The 26,875-nt window shown below is 52.2% G+C and overlaps 1 protein-coding gene across 2 annotated transcripts in view; it reads left to right on the top strand.

Moving 5' to 3' along the window:
* The window catches only part of Axin1 (axin 1), a 38,635-nt gene that overhangs the window by 9,559 nt on the left and 2,201 nt on the right, over positions 1 to 26,875 (top strand). Inside the window, exons 3-9 of one of the 2 annotated variants that reach the window (XM_076840395.1) lie at positions 12,786 to 12,926; positions 14,962 to 15,058; positions 19,130 to 19,267; positions 21,972 to 22,495; positions 22,914 to 23,084; positions 24,578 to 24,820; positions 26,299 to 26,406. In XM_076840395.1, the coding sequence (XP_076696510.1) occupies positions 12,786 to 12,926; positions 14,962 to 15,058; positions 19,130 to 19,267; positions 21,972 to 22,495; positions 22,914 to 23,084; positions 24,578 to 24,820; positions 26,299 to 26,406 (1,422 nt within the window). The remainder of the gene's footprint in view (positions 1 to 12,785; positions 12,927 to 14,961; positions 15,059 to 19,129; positions 19,268 to 21,971; positions 22,496 to 22,913; positions 23,085 to 24,577; positions 24,821 to 26,298; positions 26,407 to 26,875) is intronic. The other variant, XM_076840396.1, reaches the window with a different exon arrangement.

A 26,875-nucleotide genomic window follows, 5' to 3' on the forward strand; every position in this document is an offset into this window, starting at 1 on the left:
TACATGCTAGGTAATCACTCTACCCCGTGCTACATCTCCAACTATTTTGTGAATTATATTTTGAGACAAGTTCTTGCTAAGTTACCCAGGCTGTCCTGGAACTTATGTTCCTCCTGCTTCAGCCTCCCAAGTAGACAGGATTATAGGCGTGCGCCACTGTGCCTGACTTCCCTGGATGTTTTCTGTGCCCTACTAGGACTAGCCCACTCCAACTCAGGAGTAGTTTCTATGACCATAGCCAGAGACTGGACCATGGATGCCATTCAGAGCAGGAGCAACTTGATGGTTTGGCTGAGTTCCTGGCACGAAGTGCCTGACCACTCAGAAGACAAGAGTGTCCTTTCAGGTCCAAGACCAGCACTGCTCTCCAGGCCCCTCAGAGTTTGCCTGAATGACTGTGGGATCTTCCTGTTAGTTAATTGACTATTTCTGGTAATGGCTTAAAAGATCAAGAGAAGAAATTGTGAAAAGAGGAAGTGCCCAAAGTATATACAGAGCTTCATTTGGAAGATGGACCCTGGCTTCTGAGTCAAGGGAGTGAAGTGCTCTGGTAAAAAGCATCTGGCTGCAGAAGAGAATGTAGTCTGTTGTTTCCGAATCTGAAGACATGGGATAGGCTGATTTGACTTCTGGCCCCTTCTCTTCAGGGTCATTTGTGACAAATGGCAGCTCACCTGTGAAGCCTGACCTCTGACCTCCCTACAGCCCTCTACCTTCTGCTGTAGGCCTTGTTGCAGGAAGCTGAGAGGAGAGCATTGCCCTGCTGCCATTCCTGGCATCTTCCAGATGTGTGGCTGGTACAACGGGTGAACTTCGTCCCTGAATAGGCAACTCCAGAACAGGGTACCGGAGCTACTTCCAAAGAGAGCCTTTATATACTACTGTCATGCTCAGAACCAGAGTTGGTGGTGCTTCCCTTGCCTTGGTGGCTGGACAGCCCATAGGTCTTTTAGGGCTCAGACTCCTGTCCAGCACATTGTGGTCAGGAGGTCTGTGACCTGCAAGGTGTGCACTGGTGTGGCTTTCTCTCGGTCTCTCTTGGAATGTACTTCCTGTTTGATCCAGGTCTAAAAATAAAATGTTTTTTGTTTGTGAAAATCCAAGGGAAACTTTAAAAATTATTCCTGAACTAAGTGACTGGAAGAGCCACGTTTCCTGCCAGAACTTTCTGTATGCTTGGAGAATGAGAGGCTCAGTGACTGAATTTAGGGCCTGCTTGACTTCTGTGGGGGTGTCCTGCCTATGGTGTGACTATGCCTCTCTGCATTTTTCTGTGAAATGGGGATAATAAAGTAAGGACCTGCCGATTGAAGGTGTCATGTTCTACCTTGAGGTAGTGCCTGGGCAGAGCCTGCATCCATAAACCTGCACCCAGCTTCAGCTCATGGGCTTCAGCTCTAGTTGAGTAGCAACCTCAGCATCCTCTGGATGCAGACAGTGTTGGAAACAGTGAAATTCTCATCTGGGTTACAGATGGTTACAATTGTGTTGGTGAATACACAGATTATAGTAACCAGATTTCCTTAGGTGAGATATATCAATTCCCCACCCCAACTTGTTCCTCTTCTAAACTCTCTAAGCTTGAAAGTGGCACCACCAACATCAGATCAGCCCAAGCCATCTTGATTTTTTTACTTACTTGCCCTCATCCAGGTCAGCAGTAGGCCCTGGTGGATTGCCATCAATAGCACCATCTCCTCTTGCCTCCCACTGCCTCCAACTGGATTCTTGTAGGAAGCTTCTGATGAGTCTTCCCTGCATCCTCAGAGGGGTCTTTCATAGGTGCTGTCCCTTCTTCCAGGGCTGCAGAGCCTTCCCACGCACCAGGAGTGAGACCTGAGGTCCTTGGGTTGGCCCACCATGCTTGCATTCATGGACATCCTTCTGTGGGCAGTACTCTAAAAGTGCCCATTCTCTGCTCTGGTTGGTCTGACATGTTGCCAGTGTCCATGAAGTGCGTGGTCAGTGGTCAGACTGCAGAAGTCTCAAATGGAGAAGCCCTTTGAGAGTGTCAGTTGCAGTCCTGAGCTTCAGGATGTGTCTCTGCTTTGGTGTGTTTCTGAACAGGGCATGTGCCTCCACCCCTGGCTCTAAATGTTTCCTTTTAATACGATCTTAGCTCTTTTTAAAACTAACCTTACTTTTCATTGAAAAACATGGACATAAAGAAAAATTAAAATAACCCTAAAGGGTTGATAGTTGCATTTAGTTATCCCTAGCCCCTGCCTTTCCAAGGAGGCCACTTCTCCTGTTTCTCACCCTGTGGTATTAGTCTGTCTGGAATACCATTAAAAAAAAACCAAAAAACAAAAAAACACCAGACATTGATTGATTACACAGTCAGAGCTGGAGTTTGAAATCAGAGCATGGGAGGTGGGTATCTTTCTGAGCCCTGCCCCCACCCCCGGGGGGGGGGGGAGGATGTATACCTTGCAGGTGTGCTCACTCCCTGTGGGTCACAGGCTTTGTCCTTATCCCACAGGCAGCCCCATGAGGAGGCTTCAGCCTCATGAACTGGGTGCAATTGGTTTCTGGCAGAGTCCTGTGCTTGTGTTGCTATTTTTGGGTTCTCATGATGTTTTCTTTGTCTTTTTCTTTTTTTGTAGCACTGGGTATTACACCCAGAGTATTCTATCACTGAGCTACACCCCCAGCCCTTTTTTTTTTTTTTTTTAAATTTTTTTTTTATCTTTCATACATTTGATTCAAGTGAGTTATGAACTTCCATTTTTACCCCAAATACAAATTGCAGAATCACATCAGTTACACATTCACAATGTTTACATAATGCCATATTAGTGACTGTTGTATTCTGCTGCCTTTCCTATCCCCTACTATCCCCCCTCCCCTCCCCTCCCATCTTCCCTCTCTACCTCATCTGTTGTTGTTCAGTTCTCTCCCTTCCCCCCCTTCCCCTCACAACCTCATATATGTGATTTCGTATAACAATGAGGGTTTCCTTTCGTTTCCATGCAATTTCCCTTCTCTCCCTTTCCCTCCCACCACTCATCTCAGTTTAATGTTAATCTTTTCCTCATGCTCTTCCCCCCTGCTCAGTTCTTAGTTGCTCTCCTTAAATCAAAGAAGACATTTGGCATTTGTTTTTTAAGGATTGGTTAGCTTCACTTAGCATAATCTGCTGTAATGCCATCCATTTCCCTGCAAATTCCATGATTTTGTCATTTTTTAGTGCTGAGTAATACTCCATTGTGTATAGATGCCACATTTTTTTTTATCCATTCATCTATTGAAGGGCATCTAGGTTGGTTCCACAGTCTAGCTATTGTGAATTGTGCTGCTATGATCATTGATGTGGCAGTATCCCTATAGTATGCTCTTTTAAGGTCCTCAGGGAATAGTCCGAGGAGGGCGATAGCTGGGTCAAATGGTGGTTCCATTCCCAGCTTTCCCAGGAATCTCCATACTGCTTTCCATATTGGCCGCACCAATTTGTGGTCCCACCAGCAATGTACAGTGTACCCTTTTCCCCACAGCCCTTTTGTTTTTATTGTTCCTTTTTAAAAATTTTTTTAAAGAAGTTGATAGACCTTTATTTTGTTCATTTATTTATATGCGGTGCTGAGAATCAAACTCAGTACCTCATACATGCTAGGCAAGCGCTCTGCCACTGAGCCATAACCCCAGCCCCTTTATTGTTCCTTTTGAGATAGGGTCTTTCTATGTTACCAAGGTTGTCCTAGAACTTGGGATCCTCCTGCCTAGGCCTCTTCAGTTTCCAGTATTACAGGCATCGTCACCACACCTGGCTGATGTGATTTCTTAAATGATTTTAGGGTTGCTTTTTGCATAGGGTAGTATTGTCTTGGTTTCTCTCTTCCTGGATGATGATGTGACCTGTGATGCCCTTGGTTGCCTGCTTTCTATAGACTTGAAAGCCCAGTGAAGGGTGAGTGTGCAAGGCCTTCTGGCTGGTGAGTCTGGAATGTTGGGGTTGCCTGCCAGCTTTTGCACTTGGAGTTTAGCAAATAGTTCTGTTACAGGTGTGTACAACTGCACTGCACGGAGGGCTCTTCTTCATTGGAAGATCACTTTGGGGCGCCTTGAGCACCCTTGTGGCCCCTTGTGAGTTGAAGCCCTGCCCTTCTTAAGAATGCGCTGTTCTGTGCAGTGGGCTTCCAGCATCATCAGCACAGATGAAGCACTGGTGTCTTAGTGTCTTAAAGTGAATTGGGGCTTGCTTCTCCCTCTTAGGGTCTTCTTATTGGGTCTTCTTGAGGAGTTCTTCATCTTAGAAGACTTGATCCCTTTTTATGGTAGCAGACTGTTAAGAGTGTTGTGGAGAATGAAAGCAGACCAAGGGAAAGTGGCAGGTGTGGGCTCCAGAGAGATCGAGTCTGAGCAGACAGGAAAGATTGTACTATGTGGCACTGTGCAGCTGGCTGTGGGACAAGGCTTCTCTAGGTCAGGAGACTGGTGAATCAAGCAAACAGAAACCCTTCATTCATGGAGCTGGGTGCTGATGGAGAGATGCCTGGTGGAGATGAGTAGAGCGCCCAGTGTCTCAGGGGACAAGTACTGTAGAAAACACTAGGTAAGACAGCAGAGCAGGAAGGGCTGAAGTTTTTTTGTTTTGTTTTGTTTTGTTACTTGGGATTGAATCCAGGGGTGCTTAACCACTGAGCCACATCCCCAGCCCTTTTCTACATTTTATTTAGAGATGGGGTCTCGCCGAGTTGCTGAGGCTGGCTTTGAACTTGTGGTCCTCCTGCCTCAGCCTCCTGAGCCGCTGGAATTACAGGCGTGTGCCACTGAGCCCAGCTTCTCCCAGCTTTCTTGACTGGCTGCTGTCATCATTGTGGCCATGGAAGCCATGCACTGTGGACCCCCATCTTCAGTCGCTGGCTGGCGAGCGGGTGAGGAGTCATGGGAATATTGCATGGGACGTGATGTCGTGATGCCTGGGGGGGGTCAAGTGACTTCCTGTCTGCCCTCGCCAGGGTCTTGGAGGAGGGGCCTATGGAATCCATGGGCCCATCAAGGGTTGGCACTCCAAGGTAATGGTGGCAGAGACATGCCTTCGAGATCCTCAGAATGGGTGAGCATCAGAGAGATGCATGAAGGCCGCTCATGAATTGTCCTCATATCTTGGTTCTTGGACATTCCCTTCCTTTGGAGTGTGAGACTCATGGTGCTATGTGGAGTATATTGAAAACTTTGGGGATTAAACATTTTGCTGGTGAACAAAAAGATTTGCAAATAAAAGCAGTCCAGGCCATTTTTGTCTTGTTTCTGTTCTTATGTGTGGCAACTGTGGTCAACCTTCTGTGGCTCACAGGGACATTGGATGGGTCCTTGTGGGTTGTTACCACAGATTCACTTGGGTGAAGTGAGGCTCTTTTAAAACATCCTGCTAAAACAGTGTGGAAAAGACCCTGGGCAGCAAGGCAGGTGATATGCTTGGAAGCAGAGCACTCAGCTTCTCCTGCAGGCTCTCCATTCATGGAGGAGGCTTCTTTTACTCAGCTGAGTCTGAAAATCACCCAGGTGTGGGGTTGGGACATGAGTAGAGTGAACCTGATGTGGGGTTTCTGGTTCCTGAGTTACTTCAAGAGAACAGATCAGGGGCTGGGGATGTGGCTCAAGCGGTAGCGCGCTCGCCTGGCATGTGCGGGGCGCTGGGTTCGATCCTCAGCACCACATAAAAACAACAAAAAAAAATAAAGATGTTGTGTCCACCGAAAATTTAAAAATAAATATTAAAAAATTCTCTCTCTCTCTCTCTCAAAAAAAAATCATGATTTAAAAAAGTGGGGGGCTTAAAAAAAAAAGAACAGATCAGATATTTTATGGATAGACTTTTGACCTTAACCAGGCTTATAAATATGAAGATTTTTAAGGTTTTTAGTAAGCCATGCTTTATAAAAGTCATTGTTCTGGTCTTGTAGCTTCAGCTGAGACCTGGCCTCCTTCAGGTGAGTTCTTCGAGGCCCTGAGGACTGGTTTTGGGTGACAGATGCAGACCTCTTTTACAAAGGCTAGTAAGTCCCCTGCACCTGTCAGAGTGCCATATTCAATGTGACTGTGGCTGAAGGGTACCCACATGGCTTTGGAACCAGTGGTTCCCCCAGTGTCTGCACAGTTCAAGGCTCGAGGGAGGAGCTGACACTTAATGTAAAACATTTTCTTTCCCTTCCTTTTCAACCTTATCACTCTTCATCAGATTTGGGTGCCCCTAAAACCAGTTCTGAAACCCATCTGTGTAGATCCAGGCCCTGAAGGGCTTGTGCTTACCCTGGGGACTCAGGCAGCCAGCCCTGCAAACCTGGCTCCTATGCTGTTTGAGGGTTCAGGACCTGAGGAAAGCAGCCTGTAACTTCAACAGCCCTGACTAGTTGGTCCCTGAAGCATCTCCTGTGGGGCTTTGTCATTTTAAAGGGCTCCTTTTTTACATACTTGAGTTCCTCTTTCCAGTGACTGCTCTGCAGCTGTACCATACAGAGCACACTGTTGTTGCAGGCAGGTAGGAGACACATTTGGTGTGGGAACGAGAAAATGTAGGTGAGCGGGCAGTGGATGACACTGCTCAGCCTGGCCCCTCTAGATTCTTCTCAGCATATATACAGCCTTCAATTTCTCCTCATTTCTCCCCAATTTCTGGGGGCTGGGGATGTGGATCAAGCGGTAGCATGCTTGCCTGGCATGCTTGGGGCTCTGGGTTTGATCCTCAGCACCACATAAAAATAAAATAAAGATATTGTGTCCACTGGGAACTAAAAAAAATAAATAAAAAATTTCAAAAAAAAAAAAAGAATAGGATCCTGGGGCTAGGGATGTGGCTCAGTGGTAGTGTACTTGCCAGGCATGTGTGAGGCATTGGGTTTGAATCTCAGCACTGCATGTAAATAAACAAAATAAAGGTCTATCAATGACTAAAAAATAAATAAATTAAAAAATAGGATCCTAATCCACATTATCTTCTACACGTATACAAATTTTTTATTTCTATTTTTTTGCAATAAAATCCATCACAACCGCTGTTTAATGGTTATTTTTAAAAATATATTTATTTTTTAGTTTTAAATATTTATTTTTATGTGGTGCTGAGGATCGAACCCAGGGCCTCGTATGTGGCAGAATAAAGCTCTACCACTGAGCCACAATCCCAGCCCCTAATGGTTATTTTTTTTAATTATTATTATTTTTTGGGGAGGGTATCAGGGATTGCATCCAGCGGTGCTTTACCACTGAGCCCCAACACCAGTCCTTTTTATGTTTTGAAACAGGGTCTCATTAAGTTACTTAGGGCCTCACTAAGTTGACGAGGCTGCTGGGAACTTGTCATCCTCCTGCCTTAGTTTCCCAAGCCACTGGGATTATAGGAGTGTGCCATGCACCTGGTTCGAATGGTTATTTTAAATACCCACAGGTTGAGTAGCACAGAATGTAGAACTGGGCCAGAGAGCAGATGCAGATGTGGCCTGCTGCTGCTGCCTCCTCTGTGGAGCTTGGTGGTGGCATGGCGGTCGTGCTCCAGCTGTGTAGTGTCTCTCAGGAGTACCAGCCTTCAGGCTTCATGGACTTGCTGTTTCAGAGCCTTGGATTTGTTAAAGCATTTGAATCAGTTAACTGTGACACAGAACCTTTACCACTGTGTCCACCTTCCAACCGGTGTGTGGGACACGGAGCCAGGGACAGTTTGGTTGCCGGTTTGTGTCCAGGCTCTTACTGTATGTGGGACCCTCAACCCCGGGCTGGGCGTGCTGTTCACTAGGATGCTCAGGGCCTGGAGTGATGACTCTCCCAGTCTGTAATTGTAGGTGTTGGTGTGATGGATAGGAGGCCAGGGTTCTCCAAGGTGGCCCCCTGGGGCAACAAATGTGAATGCCACCCCAGTCTGCTGTACCTTCCTTCTGCAGAGCACACACCCTTCCTGACCCACTGTGTGATTTTGACCATAAAGGGCCTTTGATGTGTAATTTGAGGTGAGTGGGTGGAGTGTCAGAAGTATGAGAAGAAGAAGTAAAACACCTGAAGCAGAGTGAAGCTCCACCCTTACTGCCTGGTGACTCATTCCTTTCACCTTTTGTGGCCTCCCATCATATCCTGTCCTGTGGAGGTATCCCAGAGTTCTGATCTTCCCGAGGAGGGGGCCATCCTAGTGGCAGGTGGGTCCCAGGGCAGCCTGACTGTCCAGCCTCACTTCATCTGGGCCTGTCCCTGGAGGTGGCTTGGGAGGCTGTGACATGGGGGGTGCAGATGGGGGGGCTGGCATCCTTGATCCCTCAGGGGTAGAGGCCAGGCTCTATCTTGCATGGAGGAAATATTATTCCTCACATAACACATATCTCGCCTCTGCACCTAAAGATCAAAAAGGAGAATACTCAGAATATCCTCCTTTTTGATCTTTAGGTGCAGAAGCGAGATATGTGTTATGCGAGGAACAGTATTTCCATGTGAATGTGGGTCACTGCTGCTAAAAATCAGAAGCAGGATAGGGCATGATGGCACACATCTGTCATCCAAGAGACCATGGAGGCTAAAGCAGGAGGATGGCAAGTTTAAGGCCAGCCTTAGTAACTTAGTAAGACTCATTTTCAGAAACGACTGGGGATGTAGTTCAGTGGTAGAGCACCCCTGGGTTCAATCCTCAGTGCCAAAAAAAAAAAAAAAAAGAATAAGAAGAGAGCAGATCTTACCTGAGTGTGAGTGTATGCATTGGACAAGACTAATTTGTAGCAAGGAAACATGCACCTGGTCCTTCTATCACTGCTGTCTGTGCCTTCCAGTGGGAAAGGAGTTGCCTTATTGGGAAACCAGCCTTGCCCTCCTTCCCAGGCCCAGGACTGGCAGCTCCCAGACTGTGAGCAACGCAGGATCTCAGGCAGACACACACCAAAGGCTGGCGGTTTCTTGCCTCTGGGCTAGGGTGATGCCTTCTTGTCTCACTGTTGATCCATGAGAGCGGTGGAGAAGACCCAGACTTGCGTCTAGATTCACATTCTGTTGATAGGACATGAGGGTGGCAAGGGGCACTGGCTTTTGCTTGGCTCTTGGGGTCAGGGTGGACTGCCCGCTGTACAGTGCTGTGCAGTGTGGCTGTGACTAGGAGGCTGGGGCATAACTCTACACATACTGCTGTGCTGATGGGAGGCTGATGTGAGCAGCAGTGCGGAGGACTCCACGGAGTATCCTAAGGAAAGCCAGCCAGGGAGGGGAGCTCCGGAGTGACAGTACAGCATTCTAGAACAGGAAGGCTAGCTGCTGGTGACAGACAGTGGCATGGCTGGAGTAGCAAACAGATGAACTCTAAGGGGTGCAAAGAGTCTGAGGCACAGGCCTCCTGGCAGTGGCTGTGAGCGTGCTGTCCCTTGTTTGTCTATGGCTCAGGAACTCTAGCTTTAGAGGCAGTTTTCTTGTGCTCATTTGTCTGGTGGCTAGGTGTAGGGGCTGAGGGCTATGTTCCTGAAGGCTGGGTGGGAAGGGTGGTTCTGTTCCCTGTGTCTGTGGCACACCCCTTTCCTCTGACTGTGCCTCTGCAGGGGTGGGGTGCAGAGGGTTTTGGCTTCTGTTGCTCTGCCAGGATACCCTCCCCCTCCTGGGATGCATCAGAACTCGTGCTGCCCACTCTGCTGTTGGGGTATTTGGCAGCCTAGGAGCAGGTGTGTACTTCCTGTCTGCAACTGTGCCATGGGCACCTCCTGCTCAGGAGTGCTCTGTATTCAGGCTTCTGTCACTCTTCTATCCCTGGGGAGTTTGGCAGGAGAAGGTTGACAAGCCAGCCTGCAGGGGACCTGGTCCACATGGTCCCCAAAGCCCCACCAGGCAACCGCCTGTTGAGTGCTCCTGAGTGGCTTCCTGAGACAGCTCAGGAAGGACCAGTCTGGAAAGCCACCAAGTAGAAGGAAGCTTTCACTAAGGGATGAGAGCCAACACAAATGGCCTTGCTGAGCCATGGTGTGATCAGTAAACACTCAGAGGACACTGGGCTAGAATGTCCCTGCAGGGAAGCCACTGACTGGGGCAAGTTGCCCTGGGTGGTGAGGTACAGCTCCCTGTGGACCCATTTCCTGTGTTTTCACCTGGCTCTTGCTCCTGTGGTCCAGCAGGGGACACATACCGACTCAAACTACACCCTCAATTCTTCATTTTGAGAGGCTAGAGGGGGCGTCCGTGGTCTGTGCTAGGGTCCTTCCCTATACCAGTAAGCATTGGAGGTGGGGATTGGCAGAGGCTGGGCCCTCATCTGAAATCAGGTGTGTCTAGGCTCAGGCAGAGCCGGACTGAGCTGATGTGATGCTCAGGCAAAGGACTGGACACTAGTGGTGGCCTGCAGGCCCCAGCACATCTGCCCCATGACTAATGGACTCTTTTCTCACCTGGAGAGCTGGAGGATGTCGCCAGGAGCCAACAATTCTGGGTGTGGAATTAGTGCTGTTTGAGTTGGGTCTCTGGGAGGCAGTAGCCTGGGGACGTATGGGTGGGAGCACCCCATCAATTTCATGGAGGTTCTGTTTCCAGGTGCTGGGGTGATGATTGGGCCAGCAGAAGCATACCCTGGAGCAGGTGGGAGAGTCCTGTATCTTGGGTGGACATCACAATTTCCATACCCAAGTGTCAGCCATTCCTGTTCCTGGGACAGTGTCCTTTCTGTGCAGCAGTCCAGCCGAGAGATCAGGACACTGTCCAGGTCTCGCAGCCCCTGAGACTGCCTTGCCTGTTATCACTTGAGTTTGGGGACCTGCTGCTTAGCCATGCTGTTGTCTCTCCAGGGCTACATCCTACCCAGCCCCATGATCTAGGCTGTCTGTGGGAACCAACCTGAGCTCCATGTAAGAAGTCATCCTGTGCTCCCTGGTTTGATTTTTATGCTCCAGGGACACAGCTCTCTGAGCAGCTGGCTTATGCTCCATGGGTATGCTTAAGGGATATGTGGGGGAGACAGCTTATCACACATTGTGGGTGAGTAGACTTTGGAGTGGGACATTGTCTTTGGACAGTGGCCTGAGGAGCCATCTGTTTGGATTGTGACTGGGCCCAGGCAGACATCGGACAGAGTTGAGAAGGGTTTGGGTGGGTACACATTGGGCTACTGTGTAATCTGTGATCCACTGTGTACACAGGGCTGAGCCCCAGGACACAGGCCACTTCTTCGTCATGGACTTACTGAGGTGTGGGGATGATCCATATTTGGCAGCAAGTGGAACCTATTCCTGGTCTTGGGCACCAGGGACTCACTGAGAAGCCAGCTCTTCGTGTGACAGGTGGGAGGGGAGTGCTGTGTGCCAAAGTCTCTGCAGTGAACCACAGTGGAGTGGGTACCGAGTAGGGATGGGCAGAACCGATGGGGTGGCAGGCCCACACTGAGGCCTGGGCGAGTAGGGGAAGGAACGGGGCTAAAAATGCCCAGTGGCCACAGAAGTGATTGTTGGAGGGGGTTTTGCAGGAAATGTGGGATTTGGGATAGGTCTGGTGTTTTGGCTTGTGCTTGTTGCTCCGGCACCATGTTGAGGAGGCCATCTTAGTTGGATGGCATTTGCATTTCTGTCAAAAGTCAGTTGAGCATGTTTGTGTGGACCCCACTGAGTATATTTTGAGGACTGTAGTGAGCCTAGCTGTGCCACCTGGCAGTGTGGTTGCCACACACAGCCTCCTCTGCAGCTCCCAGCTGCTGTCAAAGTGGGTCCTACAGTACAGGTAACACCCCCTTACCTGTCATTGGCCACAGCAAGCTTTGTCACATTAGCTCAGTGGTGCATGTGTTTTCAGAGGCCAGAGCTGTCAGCAGTGCTGGTGGTCTGCACTGAGAACCAGTGCAGTTGTCCAGGAGTTTAGAAGGAAAGCAGGTGGCTGGCGCCCCCTCGCTTTCTTTCCTTCCTCCCATCTGAGTGTCCCTCCCCTCTCCCTCCTCCTCTGACCACATTGCTCACTACCCAGGGAAGCATGATCTCCACTGGGTTGTCTGCCCTTACCTCCTTGTCATTTTGTAGAAGAGCTCTCATGTATGTGGAAGGCACTTCTGGAACTGTTGGGTGGGTTGGGAGGCCGAGTCAGAGACAGGTATGTGGAAGGCTTGATCCTGCTGGAGTGGCCAGGTGGTGTTGACAGGAGAGAGTGGAGGCAGGGTGGGGGCCTGCAGTGGGGACTTCTCTCTCTCACCTGAGCTTTTCTTTTTGACTAAATGAATGTTTGTAGAAAATTACCAAAGTTTGATATTCTTAGTGGCAGTAGCTATACTAAAAATAGTTGAGTACTTAACTGGGAAAGTGGCAACAATGGTGTCATTGGAAATAGCTCATCTTGATACTCAGTAAAGAATGTGATGCTGAAGGTTGGCACCTGTGGGGCTGCTCATGTCAGGGAGGGAGGCTGACCCTGCATGCTGGAAGGCAGACCAGTGTCCTGGTTGCTTATGATCAACCCAGTTTGAGGCTGCTGAGGCCTGCCCTTCCCAGCCCATTGTTTCCTGCTCTGGAAATGCCCCAAGTGGACCTGGAGGCCAGGTGGGCTTTGTAGCCAATAGCATGGATGAAGGGCCAGCTCTATGCTCCTTCCATTTCTAGTTACGTGCATAGAAACCAAGCTCATGTGAGCATCTGTGCCTACTGAGACATCTTCCCAAAGCAGGTACAGGTGGAATGGTGCCCAGGCCTGGGCCCACTCACAGGGACTGGGGAGGGAGGGAGGGACACTGGCCTTTTCTGGTCCATTTTTCTTCCTAAACTGTTGACACTTCTAATTCGTATAGTAAGATATTCAGATAATTCTGGGGATGTGGACTTAAAGGGCACTACAGGCTGCCACTCATGTCCCCTCCTTGTTTGCAGGTATGGACCCTGGCGGGAGCCAGTGCACTCCTACTACGTCAGCTCCGGCTGCGCCCTGGCCCCTGCCGCCAGTGCCAACGACAGTGAGCAGCAAAGCCTGTCCAGCGATGCTGACACCCTGTCCCTCACAGACAGCAGTGTGTAAGTTGCACCCACACAGTGTGCTGCAGCCTAGCTTCAGGCTGCTGGCTCTGGGCTCTGCCCTGACCTGGATTTGGGCTTTGTCTCTAGTTGCCCCGAGTTGGCCTAGTGTAGCCAAGCACAGGTGGGCTACACTGTGGGTGGCACCCCCAGAAACCTAGCTCAGGCTAGAACCCAAGTACGCTATGCCTGAAGCTGCCTGGAGTCTTGACAGAGGAAAGTCCAGGGACATGTGGAGGCAGACTGAAGGTTCTGTTTTCTCCTTAGCTGTGTAATCTGGTGTCTCAGTTGAAAGGTAGGCACAGACCAGCAGGCAGAGGAGCCTGCTGCAGAGTAGGAGTGCAGTCTCTGGGAGGCTGTGTGGCTGCAGAGACACCTCCTTGTTGACACTGCTCTGTACACACCCTTGGTGTGATACAGAATATTGTGTCAGGCGAGCCTTCCTGGGAGCTGGCAGTCTAGGGTGGCAGGATGATGCAGCTTCAGGTGCTGAGCCCAGTTCCCCATGGTAAGGGGTGGTCAGGCTAGCAGTCTGCCCACTGTGCCACAGCTTCATCCGAGCTTCTGCATCTCCTGCTATCACAGTAAGTCAGAAGCACATCCCTACATTGTCACACTTCTGGGGAACCTGTGGGATGGGAATGTCCTGTGACCGTCCTCAGCTCAGTGGTATGGGCCAGAGCTTAGACCCATAGCACGTTAGGAACAAGACAGATCAAAATTTATTTGTTGAAAAAATTGATAATAGACACCCGATCTCACAAGACTGTCAGTAAAGCCTCGCTTTTTGCTATACTTTGTCTTCTCAGGTCAGTCTTTGAGTCTGGATAGGTGTTTTTTTTATATATAGGACACCTGGGATGAGGGATACCTGGAAAGAGTACTCCTGGGTGAGGGCTGGCTACTGGGCTCAACACCACAGGTGTTCTCCCATATTTGATGCTTCTGGAGGGAAGCCCAGGTGTTCCCAGGCTTTAGCACCTTCCCACCCCCCAGCACTCCCTGGTGGGGAGAGGGCAAATGGCAACAGACCGGAAGCTGGCCACTGTGAGATCCATGGACTGAGTGCACTTTGAACCTCTGCCCAGGCATGGAGAGGCTCAGGGTCCTTGCTCACACACCTTTATTCTGTCCTCTTGGAGACGAGCCCAAGACCTTTCTGTGGTCAGAGTATTTAACAGGCCATCCCATCCAGTGTGGAGGGGCACCTACCCAGTCCTTCCTGTCACCAAAGACTGGTGGCAAGAGGAATGTGTGGCACTCCAGCGTCTCAGTTGTCCTGTCTCCCGACTCTGGGGCTCCTTTGCATCATGCTGGCTCCAGCTGCTGCTGTGCCCAAGAAGCTTTGCAGCAGTGAGAAGTGTGCTTGGCAATGTGCAGATGCTGAATCTGGTGGCTGTCCCATTGGAAGAGAGCCCTGCGGCTAGCTACCCTCATCCTGTAGTCCCAGAAGACCCTTGAGTGCCACTCAGATCTGTCTCACACTGGCCTGGAGGAGATAGTCCACAGTGCTGTGGAAGTCCAGCGTTCAGCAGTCTTGGGGCATCTCAGCTGCTCCTTCTGCAGCCCTCACATGTTGTGGTCCGTTTGGCAGCCCCTTGCAGGCACATCATGGCCCTGGCCTAGGGACAAAGCAGGGTCTGCAAATGTTTCGGTAATGAGCCAAGCCAGCAGTCACTAACTGAAGCTTTGTAACCACACACTGTCACCTATTCTAACCCTACACTTCAGAAATCAACTTCGAGCTGTAAAGCAAGCAGAGCTGAATTTTGTTGAAATGCTCAGTAAATACTAGCTGGAGGAACATACTGTGGCTAAGCTCCTAGGCTTTGCTATCATGTATGAATGTGTGTGTTATGCAAGTCTGTATATATGAGAGTACATCCATGCCTATGAGCATGCATGTGCTGTCCTGTGTACGTAAGCACGTGGACTGCTGCACTCTGGTGGTTGTCGCCACCATCACTGATTGACTGGTGCTCTTTGGAGCCTTGTTTCCCCTGTGAGTTAACAGCTGCCATTTTTCTCTGCACAGGGATGGAGTCCCCCCATACCGGACCCGAAAGCAGCACCGTAGGGAGATGCAGGAGAGCATCCAAGTCAACGGGAGGGTACCTCTACCTCACATTCCTGTAAGTACAAGCCCCACCATGCTCCCTGTTCTCACTCAGAGTGGGGCCACAGGGGCAGACAAGCAGGAGAGGCAGGTGCCTGACTTCCTGGAGGCTCAGTCCCCTCTAGGCACCTGCTCTGACCTGGATGACTCTGGAGCAGCAGTGTTGCAAGCACTGTTTGCCTGAGCCCCAGGCTGGGGGCTGCACAGCCATGCATGGTGGCAGGACCTGTTCTACACTTGGCTTCATGGTACTCTTTTCCTGTTGCTTTGAGCAAGATGCCCACTTGAGGGAGGGCAACTTGAAGCTTTCTTCGTGACATGGAGCCCAGCTCTGGCCTTCTGCAGCCCCCTGACAGTTTCTGTGAAAGCTGGCACTGCTGTGCTCCAGGAGAACTTTGAGAATCAGCTTTTTTGAGGCTGAACAGTAGGCATCTCTGCTCAGACACCTTGACCACAAGGCTGCCTGAGCTTTGCCTCCTGGACCAAGTCACAGCGGCTCCTCAAGTGCTGGCGGCTACGAGCATTCACAGCCAGTCTCCATTGGCAGAGTACCCTTGTCTGCAAATGGAGCAGTTGGCTTTCCTTACTCTGGCATACTGATGTTGAGCAGAAAGATGCTTTAGGGGAGATGAGGGAAGCTAGTGGTTGCACCTCACCCCCAGGCTCTACAGTGGTGAAGGGGGAACCAAGCAGGTGTTCAGGAGCCTCACACATACTCAGGCTGCACTTCTTAGTTGTGTCTTTTAGCTTTTGGGGCAGAACCTTTAATTTCCAAATTAGGAAACCATGTTCATGGTTGAGAAGAGAGATGCTTGTTTATTCTTTCTTCTGGGAGAAGAATGGGTGGGTAGCTGTGTTGTCTCCCTGCTGTCCACTTACAAAATCAGAGAATGCTGTAGGCTTTGTGTGTGCAGTGGTGTGTGTGTGCATCTGCACATGTCCTCAGGTGCCTGCCACTCATGCGTCTGGAGCAGCCTGGGCCTCAGCAGAGCAGACAGCCTGTTCCCAGCCAGGCCTCCCTGCAGGATATGTGTTTCTCAGCTCCTGTGCATAGCAGGAGCACAGATGTGCTTAGTAGGTATCTACACTCAGACCAGTGCCCAAGTAGAGACCTGGAAGAGGAAAGGCGGCAAGAATAAGGGGGACATACTCTGTACTCAGGACTGGTGTGCCCCTGGCCCCACCAGCACAGCAACAGTCTAGGCATCAAGTCAGTGAAAGTAAATTACGGTTCTTGAGTCCACACCAGCGTGATGGGAGTGGGTACCTCACAACACCCCCTGTGCATGGGGAGGACCTCTCAAGCCAGTGCTGGAGCCTGGCCAGAGGGGCCCTGTGAACACAGGGGAGTGAGATCTGCCAGAAGTTGCAGTGCCAGTGCAAGGTGAGGGCCTTCTGCACAGCAGTCAACCTCTGATTTTCAGAAGCCAAGCATTCTGGACACTAGGGGAGACTAAGGCCAAGGAGGCTTCAGGCTCCTTGTGGCAGGAGGTCCTTGTGGCAGGAAATTTCAGCAAGATCAGGGTGTAGGGGACAGTGGGCAGCTGAGCCCTCTTGGATGCTCTCTCTGCCATTCGTGCCGCTTTGCTGAACCTTGACGATAAAAACTGTTTGATTGAGTGGGTGAGTTAAACATAAAATAGAGAGTGTTAAAAAAGCCTGAAGAGTACATTGGTGAGCTGGGTCCAGGCTTGAAGCACTCCTTCTAATGCAGCAGAGAAGGGCTAGAGACTAGTCGCTGGGAGCCTGTTCTGGGTGGGGAACACAGATTCGAGGTTCCCGATAATCACAGGAACTCAGGAAGACAGAACTGAGGAGGCGTGGTCGTTGGTAGGCCCAGAGCCCTGCCCTTTCCTCAACTCCACAGCCCTTGTTCTTGGGCCCTTTGCTGCAAGGTAGAGTGTGCTGCATCTTGCGGGAAGCAATGATGTGAGGTTCCATCCATGATCTCCTCCTTCAAGGACAGCTCTGGAGTAGATACTTCTCTCCTGTTGGGACCTGTCAGTCAGGATGTGGCTGGCAACAGGTGGGGTCTGGTCCCCTGGATAGTACCAACTCGGAATGGCGTGTCACCATGTGCTGCCCAGGAGCCTGTGTGCTCCCTTTCACTAGAGGAGCAATCTGCAGAGGCAGGGGGTCCAAGAATCTGGCTCGGGGCTTTGCAGTAGGTGGGCTGACCAGGACCTGTGGCCTCCTGTTGGAACTGCAAACACTGTTTAACTGTCTGGGGGTCTGTTTTATTCAGAAAGTGCCTTGTTCTGAGCCCTGCATGTCATGTTTCTCAGCCTTTGCTTGGGTTTCTTTCTCCCCTGTACTGCTTGGTCTCTCCTCTGGTCTTGTAGGTGAGACATGGGGGGAAAGCACAGGCGACGCAGCCCCCTGCCCACATCTTCCCCACTGGGCCTTGAGCCACCATGACTAGAAGCCATATTCTGCATGACCTCAGAGGGGCAGCCATCTGCTGGCTTTCCTCAGGCCACCTCCCTTGTCCACCAGAGCCCCTCTCTGCTCCTAGCTTAGGAGGAGCTGGGTCCTTTCCAGCATAGACCTTGGTGGCTTGAATTAGGTGTGGGTATGAGTGGTGCTGGGAATGGAATCCAGGGCCTCACCCATGCTAGACAAGCATGTCACTGAGCTACATCCCCAGCCCTTTTTATTTTATTTTTGAGACAGGCTTTTGACAAATTGTCCAGGCTGGCCTTGAACTTGCAGTCCTACTGCGCCATACTGGCTTGGAGTTTTAAATATGTTTTGTCACAGGGACATCATGGGGTGGGTAAGATTGGCCTGAGCCCTATGTGACAGGAATGCCTTGGCAGGGTCAGGCTGCTCCGTCCACAGCTGTCCTGTGCTCAGAGGTGGCATTTCCTTGCTTTTGCTCAGTGCACTCCAGCTAGTGCAGATGGATCTGTGGAGCGTGCAGGTTGCTGGCCAGGCCAGCAGCTGTACGGTCGTGCAGGCCTACTGATGATCTTGCAGCTGTTTTAAGGTTCAAAATTATTTCAAGGTAAAGCCTCCCCAAAAGTTAAAAGTACTGTCACTATAAAACGTTTCAGATTTACCTTCTTTTAGAAAGGAAAATTTCTTGAATTCCAGAGCTCTCCCTGTGCTCTGAGTTTTGTGCCTCCCATGCTGTAGGAGACCCCTGAGTCCACATCGATCCATGCACACTCGAGTATGGCACTACTGGCAGGCCTGTCATGGATCCCTGCCAGACAGAGGCCCTGAAGGTGCCATGGCACCACGTACCCACCTTGGGCCTGCTGGCAACCATGCCACATGGGTTATCTTTAGCCTCTCGTCCTTGGTGGCCTTGTGCACTGAGCCTTTGCATGCTCCCCTGGTGTCATGCCCTCAGTGCTTTCATGAGCACAGGCTGCAGGTGCTTGGTCCACCATGCGGCCAGCACATTGGTTTCATTAATGAGGTTCTTGGCATAAAAGTTAACTAGTGAGATCGAAATAAACACACAGACTCAGTTACCTTTTTCTATGACCAGGTCCGAGATGGCTTCCCTCTCTGGTTCTCATGTGTAACCGCCCGGTAGGGCAGCAAGGATTACTCAGGGCTAGCAGGAGAGAGAGAGAGCACGTCAGGGAGTAGCTTTTTATTGGGGAACAAAAAATTCAGGGGAGAATTCCATCCAATGAAGGTTGAAGGGGGGCCGCACTCCAAGGTCAGGGTCAGTGATCGGGCCCCCGGGGTCAGTGGTCAGTCACACCCCCACACGGACAGGTTCTCTCATCAGGAGAAAGCCGGGAAAGCTCCGATACAGCCAGAATGCCTCAGACCCAAACCGGGAGTCGCCCAGTCACGTGTGAGAATGGCTCCCCACAGCTCGGCACAGGGCGCAGTGCTGGGTTCAGAGTGCTACAGCCTGCTCATTCAGCCTCCAAGTCTGTCGTCCCTAGAGTCCCTACCTCTGGGCTGAGTGCAGACAAGGGCAGGGGCAATGGGAAAGTGCTGGAGTAAGAGGGAAGAAGAACACCTGCTGTAGACAGAAACTGTCCTCAGCACACATGCTGCTGACCACAGAGGCGGAGGCCTCTGTGTGGGGCATGCTGCCTATGCCCATGTCTTCCTGCAGCGTACCTACCGAATGCCAAAGGAGATCCGAGTGGAGCCACACAAGTTTGCTGAGGAACTTATCCACCGCCTGGAGGCTGTCCAGCGCACACGGGAGGCTGAGGAGAAGCTGGAGGAGCGGCTGAAGCGTGTGCGGATGGTGAGTGGGCTGTGCTCAGAGCTGCATCTACACTGCCGTGTGTTCCCCCACTCGGATCCTTGAGGTCAGCCCAGCCCCTGCTCCTCCTGGCACCGTGCTCCTCTGACCCTCTTGTCTGGCACTCTGTACCCTAGCAGCACCTTCTCTCACAGGCCTAGGGGGCCATGTGGCCCTGTACTGGGAGGAGACCCTCAGGCCCCCAGCACCTGACAGACTGACCGGGTGGTGGGCCATGCAGCCCTTTGTGCTCTGCCCCATTGGTGGCCTGGGCCACCTGAGGCAAATAGCCAGTGCTGCAGGCTCTTCATCCTGGCCTTTCCCTTCCTGTCAAGACCACCACATGGGACTCACACCCTGGGCTTCTCTGTGCCACTCATAGAAAGGCCTCCTCTGCTCTCCTTGCAGTGTTTGGTGACCATAAATACTTTGAAAATGCAGGCATTCCTATTTATATGAGTTTCCATACCTGAAGTTCAAACTGTGATGTCTCTCTAAGGAATTATTTCTCCACCACTTCCTTGATGTCCTTATTTAACCTGTGGCCTCAGCCCCCCAGGCCCTAACACCCCCAACAGGCTTGCCTTCTCATTTGGCTCACTCACACTGCCCAGGGGAGCACACAGAAGAGCCAGCAGTGGTGGTCTGGGGACAAGTGATTGGGCAGATGCTCCTCATGTAGTGTAGTAGGGAACAGGCCTGGTTCCCTTGCCACTGAGACCAGCAGCAGTCGCCTTTCCCCCCACTCCGGGCAGCAGAGCATTAATGTGAGAAGGTGCTGGTGGGGACTTCCCATATGCTAGTTAGCTCACCCTCTTCACATCCCTGGGGATGACTCAGTGGTTCCCCAAAGTTCAGGAATCTGCCTGAAGCCACCTGCCAGCAGCGTGTACAGGCCTCACTGCTAGGAGGTTCTGGCAGACAGGAGTGAGATGCTGTCAGGTGAGCTGCTATTCACAGGAGCAGCTCTCTTGTTTGGACACTCTGTGATGTGGCCCAGGAGCCTTGTCGCAGCTGGCATCTGGTGGCACTGATGGTGCTAAGTGTGCACACACTGTTGAAGAGGAATGTACATAGCCTTGTCCCCAAACCCAAATATTTGGAGCAGCCTTAGCATGCAATCAGAGCTTCCAGTGCTGAGCCCTGGGTTTCTGTCAGTGTTTCAGTGTACATAGCAGTGTCTCAGACTTCATCCTCTGCTATGAGAACGGCCCTGGGCACATCACAGCTAGCTCTAGAAATGTGCTCAGGGCAGACCGGGAGAGTGCCACACTGAGCTCACACAGTGGGGCTGCTCAGCTACCTCAGCCCTGCCCACCCCCCAACTGGCCAGGTGGGGTGGCTCTGCCCTGGGCAGGAGGACAGCATGTACCAGCTCAGCAGGGCCTGGCCGGCTGCCCGACGGGAGCAGAACTACCTTCTCTGACTCGGAAAGAAGCATGTGTCTTCCTGATACCAACTGGGAGTGGGGGGTTCTGTAGGTAGATTCTTCCAGCTCAGGCTCCCCTCAAGCCATCACTGCCATGGGCTGCCTCCACTTCTGGGCATGGTACCTCTGCCAAGCAGTCCACAGTGATCCCAGTCTGCCCCATGCACTGTTCTCATTATGATGTAGATGGTAGTCCTTTTTGTGAAGGAATAGACTCATATCTTTAAAATGTATTTGTAACCATATTATTAAAATAAATTATTATCACTATAAAATTTTGAAAATAAAAACACCAAGAAGATAGTGAAACCATTAGCTGCAGTTAAATTAATCTAGTGTTCCAAATCCAACCAGGGTGGTGGGTGTGGCCCAGAGGTCAAGCTCTTGCCAGCATGCTTGAGGACCTGGGTCTAGTCCCTAGCACCCATGACCCTAAGTTGGATCCTGCAGACGCAGAACCATTAGGACGACATGACTGTCCTCAGGCATCTGGCCTTCCCCTCTCTCCTGCTCCCTTAGGAATAGTGGCATTGCCAGTCCAGAGATACCCTTAGCTAAGAGCTGTCCCCCAGAGTTCCCAAGCCCCATAGGCAGGCAGCATCTACTGGCTACCCTCTGTCCCACAGGTCCCACAGGTGCCAATCGACCAGCCACCCTGCATGTGCCTCCGCAGCTCTGGTACACGGGTCGTAACTGCTTCAATGCTTTTGCATTTGTGAGGAATTTGGTGTTCAGTATCTTGAAATATGTTTGTATTAAAGTGGGTTGTAAGTGGGTGCAGTGGCCACGCCTGTGGTCCCAGATGCAGGTTGTAAGTGAGTGCACTCCTGTGGTCCCAGCTGCAGGTTGTAAGTGGGTATAGTGGTGCGTGTCTGTGGTCCCAGCTGCTCAGGAGCTGTCGTAGGACATATGTATGGCAGTGAAATTAAGGAATGGAAAAAAACAATCAAAAGAAAAAAAAAAAAAAACTTTATTGAGAAACAGGAAAACTAAGTCCAGGAAGAGTTTTGTCACTGGCTCCCCTCGGTGCTTATCCTCTTGCCACTGCCCTCAGCCTGCAGAATGGAGTCAGCAGGGTCCAAGGAGGCTCCAGGGCCCTTGAAGGCTTGAGCACGTGGTGTCCTGGAATTGGACATCTCTTCCTGGCTGACCACATCCTGAGGGGGGACAGTTTCTCTTGACCTCTGAATCACACTTGCCAGTCCTTGCTCTCATTTGGCGCTCTCATGTGAGGTTTCTGGGTGCAACTGGTGCTGAAGGTGCTGCCTGTCCCCACAGGAGGAAGAAGGTGAGGATGGAGACCTCCCCTCTGGGCCCCCGGGGCTGAATCACAAGCTGCCTCCTGCCCCAACCTGGCACCACTTCCCACCCCGCTATGTGGATGTGGGCTGTGGCGGGCTGCGGGATGCCCATGAGGAGAACCCCGAAAGCATCCTGGACGAGCATGTGCAGCGGGTCATGAGGACACCTGGCTGCCAGTCCCCTGGGCCTGGCCACCGCTCCCCCGACAGTGGGCACATGGCAAAGATGGTGACATTGGGAGGTGGAGCCTTGGGCCATGGGAAGCACATGCCCAGATCCGGGATGAAGCTGGATGTGGCTGGCCTGCACCACCACAGGCACGTTCATCACCACCTGCACCACGGCACATCCAGGCCCAAGGAGCAGCTGGAGGCCGAATCTTCTCGCAGAGCCCAGAGCAGCTTCACATGGGGCCCAGAGCCTCACGGTCACGCAACCAAGTCCCGTGGCTGCTCAGAGAATACAGGCGCTATCCCCAACACTTGTGACGTGGCCTGTGGGTGAGTTCTGCACCACTGGATGCTTTGGGAATGGTGGGGTCCTTGTCCTGTGCATGATGGTAAGTGGCCAGCAGCAGGGCCAGGGTGCCAGGCTATCCCTGTGGAGGCCCGAGCTTCCCTAGAAAGTCATAGGAAACCTGGGCTGGAGCCAGGTGGGGTCCAGGCACAGGGTCAGGGTCTGGGTAAGGAGGGTCTGCTTGGCCCTGAGAATAGGAGGTGGAGGTCAGGGCTGCAGTCCACCGTGTTTCTCCTGGTGGGTTGTGGGTGACCAGTATAGCTTCCCATGGTGTGCTCAGGCAGCAGGAGACTGTTGTAGAGGTATCCACCTTGCAGTGGGCACAGTGCCCTTTTGTGGAGTGTCAGGGGCTCAGAAGGCCATGGAGAAGGTCAGGGCAACCCCCAGGTCTTCCTCTCACAGGGGAAAGGCAGGCGCACCTTCCAAAAGAAGCTCCAAGAAGGTGGACCCTGGGAAGGGTGGCAGCACCGAAGTGCCGGGTCCTGCCGAGGACGCGGAGAAGAACCAGAAGATCATGCAGTGGATCATCGAAGGGGAGAAGGAGATCAGCAGGCACAGGAAGGCTGGCCATGGGTGAGTGCCCACAGCGCCGGCCCCCTCCCCAGAGCTAGCCAGCAGCCTCTCCCAGGGCACAGGAACCCTCCTGCTCTGTGGAGGTTATTCCTGGCTTTGGGCCATGAGCCCTCCCCCAAAAGGGGCCAGCTCAGGACAGGAAAGCCAGCAGCCGTGGGAGATGCCATCTGCTCTCACTTGCTTGTTCCCAGCCTTGAGGACAGAGGCTGCTCTGGGGTGGTGTGGAGTGAGGGCCCCAGGGCCAGCACCATATATTGTGGACCTCAGTATCAGCTCACTCCCCTGTCTCATCCCATGTCCCTTGTGTGTCCAGTGCCACAGAGAGGTGTCAGCCCACACCTGGCCAGCACAGACCACCCTCTTGAGGACTTGGAGAGAGTAATGGGAGCCCTATCTGCCAGTGGGGCTTGGGATTGTCAGGGGAGGCAACTGTCCACCCCCTTTATTTGTTTGGGCCCACAGAGTCTGTCCCCAGGGTTTCAGGGAGCCCTGTCCAGCTCGGGCTCGGGTGTAGGTGGGCTTGTGGTTTTTCTCCAATGGTTTTTACAAAGGATGGTGGGTGAGCTAGGGCTGGGTGCCCTGACTCTGTCTTGAGGTGCCCCTGCCTGAGGGGACAGCCCTCTCTGATGTCTCCCCCATGGTCCAGAGACTGCTGTGTCTCTGCTGACTGTTCAGGGGGTTCATTGGTGGGGTGTTGTGGATGGAGAACACATTCCCAGGGCACAGTGAAGGGAAGGCTGTGATTGTTAAGTGGGAAAATCAGGGAAAACTACATGTGTACCTTCAGGCCAGCTATGTTATGTGCTTTTAGTGGGTAAGGGGATGTGTGTGTACTGAGAGTGGCTATTTATAAATTAGGGTATTGTGAATTATTTAGTTTTTCTTTTAATTTCCTGTATATTCCAGGTTTTCCACCATGGACATTTCTTTCTTTTTTTTTTTTTTTTTTGGTGGTGCTAAGGGTTGAACCCAAGGCCTTATGTGTGCTAAGCAAGTGCTCTACCACTGAGCTATATGTGCCCAGTCCTGAAAACTTATTTATATTTTTACTCTTTAAATTTTAAACCCAGGGGTTTAACCACTGGGCTATATCCCCCAACCCTTTTTTTATTTTTTTATTTTATTTTATTTTTTTGGAGACAGGGTCTCTGTAAGTTGCTTAGGGCCTTGCTAATTTGGTGAGACTGGACTCAAACTTGCCATCCTCTTGCCTCTGTCTCCTGAGCAGCTGGAATTTCAGGCATGCACCATAAATAATTTCTTTTTAATTAACAATAGTATGTATAGTATATGGTGTATGGTTTTAAAGAGTTTGCGTATATTGTATATGGTTCACATCTCAGTAAAGCTGCTAAAAATGAAGTTGAAAAACCCACGAGACAGGAATGTACCTGCTGAGTGCTAGGAGCTCACCAGCCCCTGAAGCCGGCTTCAGGCCTCAGCTGCTCCCGCCCAGTGCATTGGGACTGCCATGCTTGTCCTTGCTCCCCAAGGTCTTCGGGAGCGAGGAAGCAGCAGGTTCACGAGAGCTCCAGGCCCTTGTCCGTCGAGCGCCCTGGGGCTGTGCACCCCTGGGTGAGTGCCCAGCTCCGCAATGCTGTCCAGCCCTCGCATCTCTTCATTCAAGACCCCACGATGCCTCCCAACCCGGCCCCCAACCCCTTGACCCAGCTGGAGGAGGCCCGCAGGCGTCTGGAAGAGGAGGAGAGAGCCAGCAAGCTGCCCTCCAAGCAGAGGTGGGTGCAGGCACTTGATCAGACAGCCTGCTGCCCCTCTGCTGAGGCTGCAGGTGGCCCTGCTGTGGGTCTAGGTGGGATACCGGATGTCGCCACTGCCCCTGGGGGAGGAGAGCTGGCGTGTTCTCTGGCACCTGTTCTGGTGGAGGCCACAGATCCCCAACTCAGCAGGGACAGGTGACCGTCAGCCGCTGGGTAATCTGGGCTCTGTGGTGGGCAGGACTGCAGCCAGCACTGAGGCCCAAGCGCCACACCTGCTGCCTGCCCCTTGAGGCAGCATCTTCCCTCTAGGGCAGCAGCATTTTCTCTGCAGGCGAGAATGCGCTTCTGACCCTTTGGCTGGAATTCCCAGTGGGTCAGGTCTCTGTGATACGTAGAGATGTGTCCCTCACCAGGTCCTGGGCCATGGTCACAGAGGCCCCTGTTTCCCTCAGAAGTTACTGGCCCTTCACTGAGCATCTCGGGTCCTCCCAGCTGTGGGGCTGCCTAGAGGATAAGGCTGGGTTCAGCAGGCTTCCAGCCCATCTGCTACACTGGTGTCAGGTGACACTGCCCTGCCACAGACCTGTAACAGGCTCTGAGCCTGCACCCACTTCAGAGCCAGGGTGACAGTCACCTGAACCGAAGGGGCAGCCACATTGCTGTTAGCCTTCTTCATTCCTCCTCTGTGTAGGGTCGTTCCCTCTTGGTGCTGAGATCCTATGCATGTCTGGTTGGAGCCTGCCCCAGTCTGGGTGGGGTGCTCTGGGAAGACACCTGCTGTGGTTTTCTCCTGGCCTGGGACATCAGCTGATCCACAGGAGCTGCCTCTGCTGTACATCTTGGGGTGCAGTTCCCATGCCATGGTTCCATCTGGTGGTTCCAGCAACTCCAGGTGTAGGGAGAATCCTGGAATTGCTGGGTTTATCTGTCTGTCCAGGGGATGGGCTTTTTGAAAGCAGCTAGATATGTGGAACAAAGCAGAGAAGGACGTGGCCTTGGGCCTTGCGGGCCCTGCCCAGGCTGGTCAGGGTGGAAATCGTTCTCAGGGCAGTTCAGCAGCCTATCCAGACATGGGGCCCTGCAGAAGTGCACTGTGACCCTAGGACAGGTCTCCCTCATAGGACCAGGGATCCTCCAGGGGCTCCAGATTGCTGAGTAGGGCCCCTGTGCTTCAGGGGAGGCTGCAGGTGGGCTCTGCAGCACAGAGGGTCGTCCCTAAGGACGAAGCATAGCTTTAACTCCCAGATCAGTGCCCCCATGTCTCAACTCAGAACTCAGAAACCTGGGACTGTGCACCCCTGGGTGATTGCCCAGCTCTACAATGCTGTCCAGCCCTCGCATCTCTTCAAATGTGGTGCTCCAGACCCAACAGTCAGGTGCCCTGGTATGGCGTCCCCTCCACCTCCCACAAGCACATTCCCCTCCCCTTGCCCTTGACCTTCTGTCTGGCAGCGCTGGCTGTGGTCCCCTCCCCAGTGACGCGGGTTGTTCTCTAGGTATGTGCAGGCGGTTATGCAGCGGGGACGCACCTGCGTCAGGCCAGCGTGCACACCTGTGCTGAGCGTGGTGCCAGCCGTGTCGGACTTGGAGCTCTCCGAGACAGAGTACGTGTGCCTGGAGGGTCCTCCACTGCCACCTACCCCAGCCAGTCTGGCACACCCCTGTCAGGTCGAGCAGCTGTTCTGGGTATGAGTCCAGGCACCATGTCTGAGGCAGTTCTGGAGAAGAGGGCACCAGCTCCCACCTTTCCTCCCATCCCTGTCTAGGAAGTCACTACTGCCCTGTGGAGACAGGCTGGAAGGCCAGGGTGCGTCTGGGCCCGTGGCCTGTCCACACAGGCACTACCTCCTACTTTGTGCTTGCCTGTGCCCAGGCTGGGGTGCGTGGGGTCGCAGCCATGTCCCTTGAAATGGTACCAGGGGCTTTAGACAGGGCTCACTTGGTGTGGTTCATGGACAGTATGACTGGCCAGAGTCAGGAACGAGAACCTGCCCTGCTGCACATGGACATGGCCGACCTCCCGCTTCCTGGTTCCTGCTCCAGGCAGGCATAGGGGGCTCACCCCAAAGAGGG

The sequence above is a fragment of the Callospermophilus lateralis genome, chromosome 19 (genome assembly GCF_048772815.1).
Source record: "Callospermophilus lateralis isolate mCalLat2 chromosome 19, mCalLat2.hap1, whole genome shotgun sequence".
NCBI classification, from domain to species: Eukaryota; Metazoa; Chordata; class Mammalia; order Rodentia; family Sciuridae; genus Callospermophilus; species Callospermophilus lateralis.